Source organism: Ctenopharyngodon idella, chromosome 9 (assembly GCF_019924925.1).
Source record: "Ctenopharyngodon idella isolate HZGC_01 chromosome 9, HZGC01, whole genome shotgun sequence".
Lineage (NCBI taxonomy): Eukaryota > Metazoa > Chordata > Actinopteri > Cypriniformes > Xenocyprididae > Ctenopharyngodon > Ctenopharyngodon idella.
Window position 1 is genome coordinate 18,064,942 of NC_067228.1, and position 17,870 is coordinate 18,082,811.

At 36.7% G+C, this 17,870-nt stretch overlaps 2 protein-coding genes across 21 annotated transcripts in view; one reads left to right on the forward strand and one right to left on the reverse strand.

The window, feature by feature from the left end:
- caska (calcium/calmodulin-dependent serine protein kinase a) overlaps positions 1–17,870 on the forward strand; it is a 172,305-nt gene that overhangs the window by 131,590 nt on the left and 22,845 nt on the right. For 7 of the 20 annotated variants that reach the window (XM_051906348.1, XM_051906346.1, XM_051906357.1 and 4 more), the window contains 10 exons: positions 4,694–4,796; positions 5,295–5,473; positions 6,333–6,455; positions 6,769–6,852; positions 7,101–7,200; positions 8,726–8,743; positions 8,874–8,995; positions 10,718–10,795; positions 16,329–16,376; positions 16,943–17,023. In XM_051906348.1, coding sequence (XP_051762308.1) covers positions 4,694–4,796; positions 5,295–5,473; positions 6,333–6,455; positions 6,769–6,852; positions 7,101–7,200; positions 8,726–8,743; positions 8,874–8,995; positions 10,718–10,795; positions 16,329–16,376; positions 16,943–17,023 — 936 coding nt within the window. The remainder of the gene's footprint in view (positions 1–4,693; positions 4,797–5,294; positions 5,474–6,332; positions 6,456–6,768; positions 6,853–7,100; positions 7,201–8,725; positions 8,744–8,873; positions 8,996–10,717; positions 10,796–16,328; positions 16,377–16,942; positions 17,024–17,870) is intronic. The other 13 variants (XM_051906362.1, XM_051906359.1, XM_051906363.1 and 10 more) reach the window with 6 other exon arrangements.
- On the reverse strand, positions 349–4,069 carry LOC127519015 (probable G-protein coupled receptor 34). The gene is made up of 2 exons (XM_051906380.1): positions 3,901–4,069; positions 349–3,813 (listed from the first exon to the last, which is right to left on the reverse strand). The coding sequence occupies exon 2, from the start codon at positions 3,791–3,793 to the stop codon at positions 2,789–2,791; it is 1,005 nt and encodes a 334-aa protein (XP_051762340.1). The 5' UTR covers positions 3,794–3,813; positions 3,901–4,069; the 3' UTR covers positions 349–2,788.

A 17,870-nucleotide genomic window follows, 5' to 3' on the forward strand; every position in this document is an offset into this window, starting at 1 on the left:
AATGAAAAGGTGTTTTACCACTAGGGGGCACCCAAAGTTCTGTGCTTCTCTTTCTACTTGTTAACTCCTGTTGAATTTCTCATTATATGGTTAAATATATATTATATAGGACATATGTATATATATATATATATATATATATATATATATATATATATATATATATATATATATGTATACTATTCTTGTACAAGGTTATTAGGTGTCGGCTGTCTTAACACACTATACACAGTGGATGCAGTTATCATAGAACAAATGATCCCAGCTGTTATTACAGTAAGAATTTTAGAGCCCACTGCTTATAGACACATGTAAATGAGAAAAGCATCAAATAGACATTACAAAAAGTAGCTTTAGAAAGAAATATTTTATTTGATACAATCTATTACACAACTTATTGCACAAACTTTTATGCTACAACAGCCATTATTTTTTTCAGAAGCTGCATCTGAATTGGTATTAAAGGTGCAGTGTGTAAATTTTAGCGGCAAGGTTGAGAATTGATCAGTCCACCACTCACCCCTTCTTTTCGATGCACATATTTAGAAGCTATGGTGGCCAACACAAGACAAAGATGTCGTTGACTGAGACAGCAGAGAGTACCCAGTCAAGCAATGAGGTTTTTTCTTACTTCTATCAAAGAACAGTGTCTGCTTCTAATAAACTAGATGACTACTACTACTACTTTGTGCGTATTCAACGTATTGCCGATGCAAACTGCCTCTAAAAACACCAACAAAGAAGAAGAACATCAACATAGTGACAGAACGCACTCTGTAGAGCAGTTTGTCCGTTTAGGGCTTCTGTAGAAACATGCCGGCGCAAAATGGCGACTTGACATGTTAAGGGGACCCGCTGTGTATGTAGATAGAAATGGTTCATTCTAAGGTAAAAAAAAAAAAAAAAAAAAAAAAGTCAATAGATCCTCCTAAAATTTATACACTGCACCTTTAAGATCTATTTACAGACCAAGGCAGTTTGGTTACCAACATTTGCAAAAGAAAGTAAGTCATACAGGTTTGAAACAACGTGAGGGTGAGTAAATGTAAATAGACAGAATTTTCATTTTTGGGCAAACTTTCCCCAAAATATGAAATTATATTTTTTAATGAAGTGATACTCTAAATAAGAAACTAAAACTGCCAGTAGGTGGTGGTAAATGTGTAAATGAGTAAGTCATTGAGTCATTGGTTCATTCATTCGATTCATTCAAACAGCTGATTCATTTTTTTTTTTTTTTTTTTTTTTTTAATTTGCATTCAAAATATCCACAGAACATTACAGGCAAACATTTAGGATTAAACTAAATGGCTTTCTTTATGAATGAGCCATTGAATCATTGGTTCGCCCGACTGATTCGCTTAAACGTAGATTAATTCAGAAACTAAACACCGCAGTGTGTTACTCGAAGAAGCACAGTTCTGCTCTAGTTGTATTGGTAATATTTTCCTTGACAAAATTGAGCAAAAACAGACAATGTTTCGTCTAAAATATAACACAATTTTAACTTCTTTTTTAGTAAACCATTGTATAAAATCAATTTCACATTTGCACTCATTCTATTCGGGACAAAAACAGCACTCGTGTGATATTATATATTGCGCTCGGTGGTAGGTGGGTTAAATGCATTAAATCTTTTAATTTGCGTTATTTTCCCACATTTAATTAAATTAACGCATTAAATCGATGGCCCTAATACTAATACATTTTTTTTAACATTTCAAGCTGCATAAATTAAAATTAGTTCATGTATAATGAACAAAAATAAATTAACAATGAACAATAGTTTACTTAAAAATGTAATTTCTATGTGTTATATAATTTCAGTGTTACTATTCAGTGTAGCTATTTTTGATCTGTTTTTGTAGAATACATTTAAATACTTTTTATTTAAAAAAAAAAAAAAAAAAAACAGTAATGGTTTTGAAGATTAATAAAAGGTAAACCACAGTTTTTAAAAATCCCAGTTTTTGAAAATAAACATACATAGATACAGGTCCTTAAAAGTGCTTAAATTTATTTTGTGCAAGAAGTTTTCTGGAAAAAAATCCATATTATTCCCTCTGGTCCGCTAATGTGTTATTTTGCCAAAACTTTGTGGCCTATGCATACTAGCTTGCTTGATTTATGTTAGTCACGCACATTTACGCGTTACGTTAAGTGTTTCCCGCATGAGGTACTTTGTGTTGTACGTTGCCACGACGTTCATGTAATCACGAAACTACTACGATGGTACCTCAACGTTTCACAGATGTAAACCCATGAGGCAAGAAAAACTTAAAAGCATATTCATATATTTTAAAACTTCTGGTTACATGAGCCTAAGCTCTTTTCAATAAAATTCATGCAAAAGTTAATATCAGATCATTTTATAATACAGTATAGGATGTACCGAATATTCTTCAGTTTTATGCAAAACAGAAATACGACGAATAGAATATCAGATCTTTGTCATATTGCCAAAAGTAAATGCCAAAAAAAAAAAAAAAAGCTTTTTTGCATAGTTGTGTTAGACACATGAAAACTGTAACAATGTATCTTACAAGGTAACACGATGTAACTTTGCTCTCAATTGAAATGTGTCCCCACATTAAGTCCTTGAATTTGAGGGTATTGGACCTGGAAAGTCCTTGAAAGGTCCTTGTTTTTCAAGTTAACCAAGGTGTGGGAACCCTGATTGAGCTATATTTCCTTTAACTTTGCTGTGCCTTTGGACATGGTTTATATGTTTAATGAACTCTCATTGGACCACATTATCTGTCTTTGTTGTTTTTGATGTTTTGACGTCCTAAGTGTCTGTCATAGGCACAACTGCACTGATTTTTTGCTGTTCTTGTGGAGTCTCACTAGAACTTGTCAGTCCTCTGGTGGTTTGCTGACAGAAGCCATTACAGATGATTTTCAGCATCACTTTGCGAATAGAACTACACAACAAAAAGTACATGACTGGATCCAGACAGTTATTAAGGGCAGATAGTAGCAGAACTGCTTCATTGGTTTTATCCAACACATTTATCCAATCGCAGGAGGTGTCATTTGCCATCTGTGACATGATATAGAAAATCCTCACAGAGTGGTAGGGCACAAAACATATTGTGAAGAGGAAGAGTACAAAGAAGGATTTCCATGCTGTTTTATTGTACTTGGCTGCATTTGGGAAATCTGGTTTCTTTCTGGAGGCTGTAAGGAGCTTCATTCCGATCCTTCCGTAGGAGATTACCAATGCACCATAGACCACCCAAAACATACCCACGATGGCAAAGTTGAAATAGGCTTTCCATTTGAATTCATTCAGTTTTTTGTACTGGAAGCACTGTTGGGATTCACCACTCTCTGGATTCTGAACAATCAATGCCATAACTGCAGCAAATGATGCAGTCCAGATGACACAGCAGAGAAGCACACTCCACCGGCTCTGCAGAAACAACCGCCTACAGGATGCCCTCTGGAACTTCAAGTAACGGTCCACACTTATGAAACCCAGTAAGACTATACTAATGTACATGTTCATGTAAAAGATGTTACCCACTATCCTGCACATTAATGATGACATTACCCACCGGTCATGGTTGGAGTGGTACAGCACTCGGAAAGGCAGGCAGATCACAAGAAGTAAGTCAGCCAGAGCCAAGTTAATGAGGAAAATGCGAACAGAGTTTTTCTTTTTATGTACTCGCAGAAACACCCAAAGAGCCAGCAGGTTCCCAGCCAACCCGAACAGAAAGAAGAGTGCGTACAAAACAGCCAGCGGAACCTGCAAGCTGTTGTTGTCCATCTGGCAGTTACTCATCATTGCATGTGCATACGTCAAACCTTAGAAAGAGAAGCAGATGTCATTATAATACTAACTAAAGACATTTTTAAATTTGCATTGAACTAAATGTCTGGAGAGCAACTTGCCTTGTTAATTTTGTCCATCAGAAAAATTGCTGCATTTCCTGTTGAATGTCTCTGTCTAATCTCTCTTGAGAACTGTCTTTGCCAACTTCCTTTTTTATGAGCTCTTTCTTTTTTAGCTTATCAGTAAACTCTTGCCGCAAAGCACATCTGTGCACCAATCAGTATTAACACAAAAAGTGTGTGGGTGCTTTTAAAGGGGAAGAGCGTGTCACGAAACCACATTTCAACTCCGCTTCAGCTCATGATCACCAGATCAGATGTATTAGACCTGCTGAACAGTTGAAACAATATTAAATCATTTTAAAATATTTAATCGTGATTATATTATCTTATTTTTGGGTGATATTCCACTTGTTGAGCTTTGAAAATTTCACATACAAATTTCTAGTGAGACTACAAACAACAATACTTTATTTATTTTATTTTTTTTATGATTTACATTTTTTATTATTTAAAATTTTTTCCCCTTCAAATTGACAAAACAGTACATTCCATTTTACAGATATAGGTGTTTTATCAAACCTGTATTCAAACAACAAACAATTCAATCAACAATACTTTTGTTAAATATTCTGTCTGGACTTTGTTTAAATAAATCAAGGTGGTCTTTCTTCGTTGTTTGTTGAACTGAACTTTTAGAAATCACTCAGAATCACATATGTATAATTAATTACAATGTTTACTTTTATTTGTTTGTTTTTTTCACTTCCCTTGACTTTTAATGTCAATTCCAGTGTGGTCTGTACAACAGAGTAACTATCTTTTTTTGTCTTTTCTTTCTTTTTCGTTGCAGCCTCATTGTGTGTTGCTGGCATCAAAGGAGAACTCTGCTCCAGTGAAACTGGGTGGCTTCGGTGTGGCTATACAGCTGGGAGAGTCCGGATTAGTGGCTGGAGGTACTTGGAAAAACCCTGTTTAAACTTGTACAACACATGGACATTTCCTGTGTACTTTACCTGCACTGCAAACTAGGGGCTTCCTTCTGGTCAGCAGTATTCATATGTAGTAAAAGCATATAATTGAAATTAAATGAAGCACAAACTACATAAGAAAATAACATCCTCTTTTCATTATATTGGCTTGAAGAACTGAAACTCAGAATATGAAGCTTTCACTTGTATCACAAAGAGTATTTATGCATTTTGTTCCTTATTTTATTATACAAAACCATTTAGGACATAATAACTCTCACTCAGTGTCACTTCATAATTTGGGTCTTGAAAGTCATTCAGGCAATGATTTTGTCCTGATTCATGAGCTCTGTGTCACTAATGCTGTTTGTGAGTGACTATGTATGCATGATTGTGCTTAATTGTTTAAATCTTGTATCAGCGACAGCTCTTTTGTATGTATTTGAATGGATGCTCACACATGACATGTTGTCTGTGCTGCAGGCCGGGTGGGCACTCCGCACTTCATGGCCCCTGAGGTGGTGAAAAGAGAACCCTATGGGAAACCTGTGGATGTTTGGGGCTGCGGTGTCATTCTCTTCATCCTGCTGAGTGGCTGCCTGCCCTTCTATGGCACTAAAGAACGCCTGTTTGAAGCAATCATTAAAGGAAAATACAAGGTAGTAGTTTAATAGCCTAGTCCGTCAAGATGAAACAGGACATGCTGTAAATATCTTTAAGGCCTTCAAAAGGGTCTGAAGTCAAGCTAATAAAAGCAGAGGGTGCTGAGGGTGTTTAAAGGGTTAGTTCACCCAAAAATGAAAATAATGTCATTAATTACTCAACCTCATGCCGTTCCACACCCGTAAGACCTTCGTTAATCTTTGGAACACAAATTAAGATATTTTTGTTGAAATCCAATGGCTCAGTGAGGCCTCCATAGCCAGCAATGACATTTCCTCTCTCAAGATCCATTAATGTACTAAAAACATATTTAAATCAGTTAATGTGAGTATAGTGGTTCAATATTAATATTATAAAGTGACGAGAATATTTTTGGTGCGCCAAAAAACAAAATAACGACTTATATAGTGATGGCCAATTTCAAAATACTGCTTCAGGAAGCTTCGGAGCATTATGAATCAGCGTGTCGAATCATGATTCGGATCGCTTGTCATACCGCCAAACTGCTGACTACTTCACTCACCTACTGGTCTCTAACCAGAAACCACTAAATTCAGATTATATTCTAACCACATAAAGATACCCACAACTACAGTTGGTCCTGGTTCTCTAATTCAGTGAGAGAAGCAGGGTTACAGTTTAAGTATTTAAGTATTTACTGAACCAATATTCCAAGTCCTCTGATGAGCTTTGTGTGAAAAACAGACTGAAATTTAAGTAATTAGTACCAAGTGTCATTATTGTCAGTGGAAATGTTGGCAGATTCTGAAGATTGATTCTGGCACCATCACCATTTTGGAGGAAAAGTGGTATCGGAGGATCTGGGTTTGTCCATTTATCTATGCGCTTTCTTTGCAGATGAACCCGCGGCAGTGGGGCCACATTTCAGAGAGTGCCAAAGACCTGGTGCGTCGAATGCTGATGCTGGACCCTGCTGAAAGGATCACAGTTTATGAAGCTCTCAACCACCCCTGGCTCAAGGTATCAACATCACTCAAGAAATATCTGCTTACTGATCTTGCTGAGTTTTATTATTAGTATTATTATTGTTGTTGTTGTTATAATTAATAATATTAAAACCATACAAACTGTACGCATTATATATACACTAATTATATATTATTTTTCAGCTTTTATGTTTTCTTAATATGCTTTATTGTATTGTATTGAGGTTTTTTTATTTTATTTTTTTTATGTAGATTGAAATATGTTTCTGCAATAATTTATGGGCTTAAGTTGTCATTCTTTAAAGAGATGAATAAGCACCATTTGAAATATGTGTGTTTCCTGTTAGGAGAGAGACCGCTATGCCTACAAAATCCACCTTCCTGAAACAGTCGAGCAGCTGAGGAAGTTCAATGCCAGGAGGAAGCTAAAAGTGAGATATCTGCACTTTAGAGTCTCTGCATATTGCTTTAGCAACTGCTCTTGTGCATGATTCATGTGCATGTTCTGCAGTGTAATGTAAAACCACTAATAAATAGTAATTAGGGCAGCCACACTGCACTATGTTCATTGCACTTTGGAAGTACAAAGGATGGAAATACATGTTTAGAGGCAAATGTCAGCTAAATTTGGTTGTTGCCAAATATGCAGAGCTGATAAATTTTTTGTACGGCTTAACAGGGTGCAGTGCTCGCTGCAGTCTCAAGTCACAAGTTCAACTCTTTCTATGGCGACCCACCTGAAGAACTGCCTGACTATTCTGAGGACCCTACTTCATCAGGTACCAGCAGAGATGCAACATCAGCTCCCACCAACTCTGTCTTCCTGAAGTGATGTTTTTTGTGCTGCATTATCAGTCTTGTAGTCTCTCATCACAGCGTTTTGGTTACTTTGATGTTTTCTGCACGACAGAGAGAAAGTTTTGTTTATGTCACAGCTCGGCCAGAGCCGTTAGACTCTGTAAAACATCAGTTTCCTTCTAATCTCTAACCGTTTCTCCTCATAATGTCCTTTATATCGCTTATATACAGCATTCTTTGCAGAATTCAAATGGGTCCGATACCTTTGTGGTCTGTGCCGACTCGCGCATATGATCCGCTCTATGCTCTCGTGTCTCTGGGCCAGAGCAGACCGCTCGCGTTGCGCCAGTTCATGTGACGCTAACGCGAAAACGGACTTCATTCGCGTCAAAGGAAAGCATATTTACACTGTCTGAATCGTTCCCTATTCTCTATACAGTGCACTACATGCCATTCACCATGTAAAAACTAGTAAATTTGTGAGCAAATGACTGATTTCAGCCGCAGCTTTAGCATCTGTAAGAGTGTAGGAGGAGGTGGGACTTCAGATTCTAGAGAGCATTTGATTGGACAGAAGATTTGATGAGAAGCTGAAGTGTGATGTGATGTCATGAAAATCCGTGATCCATTTTAACGGAAGTGAGAGACTGTAAGTTTTGAATGCTTATATCTCTTAAATGTGAATTTTGTCATTGTTTTGGAACACACCAGCTTATTCATAACCTTAAGGCTAACATATTCATAATAAAAGCTAAAAAACATCAATTTTGATTTCAGGGGGACTTCAATAACTTGTTAAGACAAGCATCACAGTCATTATTGTGCACAATTTAGGGATTTGAACAAATCTCTATGTCTCAGTAAGCTATCCTGCTACAGGCATGAATTATTTGTCAAATCCCATTGCCTGTTGAGAAGTGCTTCTTTTGTAAGTGAACAAACTTACAATTTTTGCCTTTCAGACAATAAAATAGATTTAAAACAAATCCCATAGTTACGTTGAGGGATAAAAATGTCACAAAGATTTAGGATGGGCTCTTTTGACTTGAGCCATCAAGCATATAGCCCTAGAAACTGCTTAGCCACACCCTATCATGTCAGTGAGTTTTGCATAGGCAAGCACCTCTCAAATGTTCTTAATCTATTTTTAAACAGTTGTCTCAGAAACATCTTTTTTTTTCTTTTTTTTTTTTTACTTTCACATTCTCCAAACACAGACCACAAATAATTTGTTTTACAGCCTAGTTTCCTGTTTATTTCTCTTACCAGTTGTGGTTACATCCTTTTTTCACTTAACAAAGAATTTAATGTGTCAGTTTCATAAACATCCTCTAAGATATACTAGGAATTTCATTTGAAAGTGCATTTAAGTAGTTATTCACAAATTGATTGTTTTATGTGTGCGCTTGAGAGTGTGGGTGAATCCTATCTCTAATCACATAACAATCCATCTCTGTATTGTTAAAGTAATGCTTGTTGCTTGTTTCTATGCTGGCCAACCTGCAGGACTACTAGCGGCAGAAAGTAGGTGTTACTGTCTGTACCTTTACGAAGTACAAGTAAATGACTGCTTCTTTCAAATCAAGTTCATGCATTTCCTGGGTATCTGAAAGTCATGGTGTTTGCTCGCTTGTGTTTGTGTGTACATGTAAAGGGGCTGTGTCACAAGTGCTGGATAGTCTGGAGGAGATCCATGCACTGACGGACTGCAGTGAGAAAGACCTGGACTTTCTACACAGCGTCTTCCAGGACCATCACCTCCACACATTGCTTGATGTAAGAGACTGTACTATACAGGCAATCACATATATACACACCCCATAAAACACTTCCTTCTTTATACAACAGAAACGGATGAGCCAAGATGCTGTTAAATCTTGGTGTGATTAACTTGCTTTGAACTTTGAAGTAAATGTCACATTAGGATTTTTTTTTTTCTTCTTCTTTCTTTTTTTGCTTTTGATTAGTCAGCATTGACCTAGTCTCAGCCTCAGATCATTCACAGACCTTCAGAACTAACTTGTTGTTTCTTTTCTGGCTACCACAGTGATTGTTAGTACACCAATTTCAGAATTTTCCATTCAGCTTTCCACAGTTTAGTGTTGACTTTTTTGTTTATTTGAGAACTTAATGGACTTTGTTCATGCATTGTTCTTTGTTCATTCATTGCGTCTTGTGAAAGCATACACACTGCATGGCCTCGGCACACACACGCACACTTGTCTTTTAGTATTATGGCATTATGCACATTTTTGTGTGTGTGAATAAGTGCAGCTGTGGACTCTCTTCACAGTCTCTATGTTTGTGTGTGCGTCTGTGTACCAAGGCCTCTATAGAGAGGCGCACAGCTCGGTACAACCCAGTGTGGATGATAGGGCCTGTCTCCATAGCCACAGGCCAGAGGAAAGCAGAGAGGAGGGCACGCCCCTTATGCCAGTGCTCTGTGGGTAAGATTATCACCAGGAGGCTTTGAATGCATGTCGTCCCATTGAGAACTCAACTCCTACCCTGAATAGGGAGGGAAACAATAGCACCTATTGTCAGCCTCCATGCTTTTTTACTGTTGCGGCTCCAGCAGTATCTATGTATCAGAAGAGCTGCTCCAGACTTTGCCATTCTCTCCATTCAAGCTCTGAGTGTAACTCTACCTTCGTGAAACAGAGGACAGAGGGGTTGAGATCCTATCAGGATCAACTTTGTCTGGAGTTTAACTTTGGTTTTGGTTGCTTTTTCTTTGGCTGTGGTGAGTAACCTGGGGTATTTTCGTATTTATTGTTGCGGGAGGTGTTGCAACGTTTTGCTCAATGCTACCTTCAAACTCTGCTAAAACTGTTTGTATGAAGTTGTGAAATGTAGATAAATATAGATGAATAACTTATATCCTGCGCACAACAGTGCACTAACAGGATGTAATAGAGGCGTGACCTTGCCTGTGAGATGGCTTGTCCCGTGAGGGTTAGCACTCGAGGTGTGCCACTGGAGAATCACATTGACGCACAAGAAAATTTAAATGCAAATAACTCAGAGCATAATGCAGGTGACTCAGATGCGCAGAAGAATGGACCAGTAAAACATGACCAGTAGACATGGAAAACATCTGTTAATGCAATTACAGCTGTTCATCACTAGAATAATTTTTAAAAAAGTATTTAATTATACATGATTTTTTTATGTTTAACATTTTGCAGGAAAAACTGTAGTCTGTAACATGCAATAGAGTTGTTCAGATGTGATGTCAGTTTGCAAGCGCTAAACAAATGCAGCAATGCCAGTGAAATGTTATTGTTTGTGAGGGTTGACCTCTTATTGTTTCTCCTCTACTCAAAAATCAAAATATCACATAATACCCAAATCAAAATTTGCTTTATTAAACATATAGTTCTTGAACAAGAACTTTTTTAAAAGATCTTGATTCCTTCCATGCATGCTGATGTTTTTGTTTTTTAATAGAGCCAAGGAGTCTTGTGATGATTGTTCTGTCCTTTTTCACTTTTTCAGCTGTACGACAAGATAAACACCAAGTCGTCACCGCAAATCAGGAATCCTGCAAGTGACGCAGTTCAGAGAGCCAAAGAGGTGAGTGCAGGCTATAGTTATGGAAACATTCTCTTGTAGTTGCAAATATAAAATTATGAGGTCCAGAGAGGTTCCTGGCACAAGTTTAATTACCTTCATTGTAGTTGTTGACTTGTTTTTGTTGATTTAAAAAAAAAAAAAAACTCTACCAGGACTAATTTTTTCTACTGGTCTTCACAACCTGTCCATTTCTGAGAAGATGCAATTTAATGTCTCTTTTTTAATTTCTTCAACAAGAACGTATGTTAATGTGACTTAACAGAATAATATTCACATGATTTGTCTTGAATGTGTTAAATTAGAATGACATTTTAAATACTTAATACTCTGTTTATCAGAATATTTTGGTGCATTTACAGTATGTCCTCATTTTTTAACCACTATTCTGTCTAGTTTGTATTTCCATTTTAATACAGCTCATCTGGATGTTCAGAAATGACGCATTGCATGACCTACTCACTCCTTGGCTTTCCTAGATACTGAATTTTCTCACTGCATATTTCTGTCATGGTTTATTCACTTTTGCTCTGTGGGTTTTTTGACATCTGCTCTTTTTTAAATGGTTGATTGACTAAGAATTTGTTCAAGATTTATTTATAAACCTGAAAGTGAGCTGAATTGTCAGATTATAACTGAAAGCTGATGAAAGCTGATGTAACAAAAACATGTTATGGTTTGCTTCGTATGTACGATTTGTTGACATAAAATGTATTTTACAGATGATGATCTCACAAATTTTAGCTTTTCAAATAGCAAATTCAGTTTAAGTAATTTTATACCGTCTGTGTTCATATCTGTTATTTAAAAAAAGCACCATGTGGCCAGCCTGGTCTCATTGTTAATACGTAGGTATTAATACGTAACTTTCAAAGACACAAAACGTACATTTTTGTACGTTTAGAAAGGTGCTAAAACGTACAATATTGACGTAATTATGGCACTAAAACGTAAAAATACTTTTACAGCGAAAAAAAACGTAAAATATTTACGTATCTTTCATGTCATAAAGATATATGTATAATTTCCATTTTATCGTTTTGTAGATAAATGTAAGATCCCTAAACCCCATCCCGAACCTAAACCTACCCATTTTATACAGAATGTTAAAAGAATAAAATAAAGAACAGAAGTGTGTAGGAAAATGACAATTTTAGTAAAAATATAACATTAAAACGACATTTTGAGCCACTAATCCTACACCTACCCCTAAACCTATAACCATTTCTTTAAACTACCTACTGTTATAAATAAAAGAATGACAGACAAACAAGCGTAATCACAATAATTTATTTTTTGCGAAAATGTCAAAAGTGGTACCAAAAGTAGTTCAAATGATGATGAGTTCCGGTCACAGTCCTCTCTGGCGGTAATAGTTTTTTATAGGGTACAGAGCAGAATTTAACTCATTAATCCATGAAAATATAATAAATTCAGCTTCTCTCCGTGAAGGCGCGCACTCATTTCAAATGTCAATCCACTGAAACACGGCATGTCGCAATCTTTGACGAAGCAGGTGAGAACCAATGAGCGTTTGATATCAGTGCCGTAAACCATGTCGTAACGCTTCTCGAGGGTGGCGCTACTTTCAAATTTGAATCATAACGAGCGCGAGCTTTGACTTTGACGGTCGCTTTTGCTGACAATGAAGATGAAGATTGATGGATAAAGGGCTGAATTTGGATCTGTTCCTTACAAACATATGGATTCTAAAGATTTGGAGTACAACGAACAAATAAAATGGATGTGATTTGTGAATTTATGTTGTGCTTTGGTGTATCTTATGGTTGTATTGTCAGTCGCTGCATAGGAGAAAACGCCTTCTGTGTCTCACAGCAAACAAACTAAATATTACAAAATGGTTAAACAATTACAGAAAATTTATTTATAAGGTTTTAAATTGTAGTCTTGTTTAACATTATGTAATCCTCCGAAACGAGCAGCACAAGTCACGAACAGAAATGTTATTTCATATTATGTAGATGAGTAAACTGCTTTCAATAAATTCGACTAAAAACAACAATAAATCATTAAAGCCACGATTTTAATTATTAATACATGGGAATTCATATTCACACTTTACGTTACATGATTTACGTTTTTATTGCTGTTAATACGTAAGTATTTTTACGTTTTAGTGCTATAAATACGTCAATGTTGTACGTTTTTGTGTGTATGAAAACGTAAGTAAATGTACGTGTGGTAGAAACACAATTTACGTAAAAACACGTTTTCTAATGAGATCACGTTGCAGCGGCAGACATTCATGTGATTTTATAAAGTTTAACAGAATGCCTCAAACAGGCCTGTTTTGTAGTCAATGCCTCTTAGAAGTGCATGATTTTTGTGATATTTACTGATCCCTAGTGGTCTATTGCTTGTGTGAACACATGCCTGTTTTCCTCCTGGTGTATTTGAATATATTCAAACCAGCTGCAGTTAGAAATCTGCATTAACAAGTGAATCTATTTGTTTGCTTTTACCTACAGAGTAGACTAAAAAAAAAAAAGAATAATGACTGTGTGGAGCTGGACTATCATTGAGATCACAGAGACTGACATGATGCTTCTCATGTTACCTGAGAGTAAATTTGAGAAAGTGAAAATGCATTTAGCTTGGTGATCTTAGCGGGCTGTATGTTTGATGTGTGACTGTCTGTGTGCTTTCCTCACTGTTGGCTGAAAGTGTTTTGCTCTCTTCATTTGCACAGAAAACAGCTAAAATCCTCACAATTAACACAAATAGACAGTTAATAGTTTTGCTAATGGTTCTATTTTGTCCTTAACACACTAAGTGAAGTTTAATTATCCATTAATCACAATGTCCATTATTTTTAGGAGCATTGCTCCTAAAAAATCCCCCAAAATCCCTTGCTGGCTCTAAAGACATAAAAGACATTTGTCTAGTATTTCTTATATACAATCTTATGTCAGTGAGGCCAGGTGGGCAGGAAAGGTTATGGTAACCAAAAGTCAAGGTAATCCAACCTAAATCTTGCCAATAGTTAATGTAGCAATTTAATTCAGTTAAATGTAATAAATATGATGGGAATAATAGAAAATTATGATGGATTTCTTTACATCCTCGTCAAAATTCACCCTCTCTATTTGGTAAATGCATGTTATTGATCTTTAGGGCTGCCCCCAACTAAAGATTTGTCATTTAAGCGAATAGTCGACTAGTCGCATGTTTATAATATTAATTTAATTACTTTGAAATATAAATTAGCACGCAAGCGCACACATAACATTTTCCGCAGCGCACCGGGAAAAGTAATGATTATGAATGCGTCGTAAAAAAACAGCAAGGAGACTTACTGTATAATTTGTTGGTAAAGTAGTGTTTTCTGAGTCACTGTCGACTGCAAAGATGAACATATTACATAATCAGAGAATGTTTGTTTTTAAATTTGAATTGGTTTAATTTAAAAGTAGCCAGACTTGCTATAGACCTTATTTACCAGAGAAACAAGCGCGCCGCCATCTTTAGAATATTGTCTTTGAACTTCCGTTTTTGTGGTAGCTCTGTATATTTCTATGGCATCGCTGTTGAAGAATAATTAGCTGGTGAAGTGGATTTACCTGTTGTAGAGTTAATGAAAGTTATCATGAGCATTATGTTTAAAGCAGATGTCTTAACAAATGTCAGTAGACCGGGAAGATTTTAAAATGAGCAGTTCTTTCATAAATACATAAGATCGCCGTGGAAATACAAGCCGGAAGTCAAAAGACAACGAGCGCAGCGCTGAAAAGGGGCGGGGCTACATAAGGTCTATAGTTATATAGAATATGTCTGTGAGGCAAGTATATGTTTGTGTGAGTATGTTTTTGTGACACGCTCCAGAAAGACATTCACGGAGACAGAGACATCAGAAAGCACATCCTGTTTGTTTTCTTTATTTTATAAAAGCTTGAGTTTTGTTATTAGGAGTGTTCACAAATAAAAGTAGACCCTTTACAGATTCAAATGATGCATTACTCTATTTTAAGTTCATTTTGCTGTTATCAGAAAAAATGCAAGTGATTTCCGCATGAACACTTGGATATGCGCTAGTGATGCGCAGATCAGCTCAAACATCACCCAAATCCGCTTTTAAAAATTTGTCATCCACCCGCCATCCACCTGCACCTATGATTTTCTCTGATTGAGATATCCGTACCCGATTGTCATATTACAGTTATTCAAATTCTCAGTGTTAATTGCCAGTGATATGGTAACATATTACGCTGAGCTAGGCTGCTTTTAAATGAATTCAGATATTTAAAGTAAAAAGGTCTTCTTTGGCAAATTTACGTGTTTTAAGAGGCTTTAATGTTACTCCCTTCAAACGTTAATTGGAATGTCATTGTTTCCGTCACAGCAACTTCCCGCACACACACACACACACACACCGAGCCGTTACATATCACATACACAACCCTTGACTGGTCCTGGATAACTACTTCACTAAAACGCTCCAACACTTTTCTTTCCTTCCCTTTGTTTTTAATTCTCTTTTTTTTTTTTTAAATTTCTCTTGGATCTGTTTTGCCTCCATTGCTGCTTAACAAGTGAACCCCGCAATTGCGTCTGCAAATTAGTGCCTGACGAAAAATTATGCTATAAACACGCTAATATTTACATTGTGTTGGAAAACACTCTTTTCAGCTTAAACCCGCCACTCCACAATCGAATGCAAGCTCACATTCATTTACTTAGATGTTCACAATATGGAAGAAAAGATCTGTTGCCGCTTCTGATACATAGTGACTTTAAACTGCAGTTTTAGGAGGAGAGTAATCCCCCATACATTAAAATCTTTTGTAAAGTAAAATGGGTTACGAATGCTGTTTCATGTTGGCTTGAAGATAGTGAATCAAAACTGATAATGTCTTATAATGTAGCAATTGCATCAACAGGAGCTTTCTAAGTATTTTGGATATATGTCAATGAACCCTAACTTGATGATGATCAGATAAGATTGATCAATCAGATGTGTTAAACAGATTTTCATTTTTAGTTGACCTATCGCTTTAAGTTCCTGTAAAGAGATTAAAGTAATCTTAGTTTGGATAAAACCATCTGCATACTCTAAGATAAAAATAGTAAGTTTCACACTAGTCTTGATGGTTGCTTCTGACGATAAACTAGTTTGATGGCCTCCCTCAGTGGTTCTCTTGGTCCTGAGCCCTCTAAACCAGTCCCTTCTCAGTCACAAAACCTATAAAGCTCAACCTTCCTTTAATATTGCGCATCAAAAAGGAACTCAGGCCGGCTGGTGATTTAAGTGCTGTGCTCTCATATAACCCTCCTTGGCCTCTTGCTTGTGATCACTGGCAGTGGTGAAATGCTTAAGGATTATCCTCTTTGTATTGCTTAGAGCCAGCGGGGCGGAAACTAACCCATCACCTCTCACTGTTTTCCCTGAGCGACTGAAACTTGCGGAGACGGCATAATGCCTACCTCCAAAATTCAGCCTTCGACTCTGCTGCTTCTTACAGAGACTATACTGTATCAAATGTTAAAAAACTCTCCTGTGTGTGTCTCTCATGCTAAGACCTCCACTGAAGACGGGTCAAGCACGGCTTTGAAACATCTGGAATATGTAAGCTGCAGACATTTTCCCAATCTTATGTCCACTTCTTTTTACCACTTTTGTAGAACATGTGGAAATTTCTAGCATCACGGATTCTTGTAAATGTCTGAGCTTTGCATTTAGTGATGTTGACTGGCAGTGAGGGGCTGCCAGATGGGTTTAAACATTGATTAGAGCTCATTAGAGATGATTAGTGTGGTTCAAAAGACGTTCAGGTTCCGGCGCTCAGAAGCATTCAGCGGGAAGTTGTGACATATCTGCAGTACGGTGCCAAATCACCCCCTTCCCACCTGACCCGTTCCACCCCGCCAATAGAAGGGCAAAATGAGTCCAGACAGCAGTGCTGATTGGTCACATGGGGTCTAAGGGTCATGCCAGAAATTTTTGTGTGTATGTGTGTGTGTCTGTTCTGATATATGATGTGTGGGGTCTCAGCAGTCCAGCTCAAAGTTGTGTTGGAGTGTATGAGATTAAAAAGCCTATGTCAGATATAGCATCTTTACTCACCTCAAGAGATATACTTAGCGTGGAGATGACAGCCTGAGGAAAAGCCTGATGACTCTGTCTGTCTGTAGGTACTGGAGGAGATTTCATGCTACCCGGAGAATACAGACGCTAAAGAACTGAGACGGATCCTATCCCAGCCCCATTTCATGGTGAGTCACAGCAGCACAGCTCTAATTCTTTTACTAATCTCTTTACAAAAACACGTTAAAGTTAATATGAAAGCAAAATTAACCCTATTTACTTTCCTTAATGCATGTTCTGGTCTTGTTGAAAATGATTAATTGGTCCATGTTATTCTTTGTTATATTTAATCAACGTGTAAAACCTTGCTTTTCCTCTGAAACAATTTTTCTTTTCCACTGATGTCGGTCAGGCTGTGCGGACTGTTGGATAATGGTAGCCAATAGCCAAATATCTATTTAGTCATTGCTATCACAAGAAACTATTACTTTTATTCAGCAAGGGCACATTAAATTGACTAAAAATGACAGTAAACACATTTATAATGTCACAAAAAAATAAATGCTGTTTTATTTTTACTTTCTATTCATCAAAGAATCCTGAGAAAAAAAAAAAAAAATTAGCACGATTTCACAAAAATATTAAGCGACACAGCTGTTTTTATCATTGTTAATAATAAGATTTTTTTATTAATTTTCTGAAGGATTTCTGAAGAGAGTTTAGGAGGCTTCTTTCAAAAACATTAACAAATCTTACTGACCCAAAACGTCTGAATGGCAGTGAATGTTGCATTACAAAAGTAAAATGGTTTGTGAACGTCGTTTCATATTGACTTATGGATCTCAAGGCGATCCTTATTATCATCTTAGTGTTAGACAGCACTGCTAACATCAAGAAGTACAGTTAAACAGCAAAAGTGGAGTCTTCAAGTTTGCTTAAATTTCAGTCAGCAAAACTATCTTTGAGAGATTAATTAGAGCACTTGTACTTAGTCTTTATGAAGTAAATCTATTTATTCAGGATGTTTATTTCACC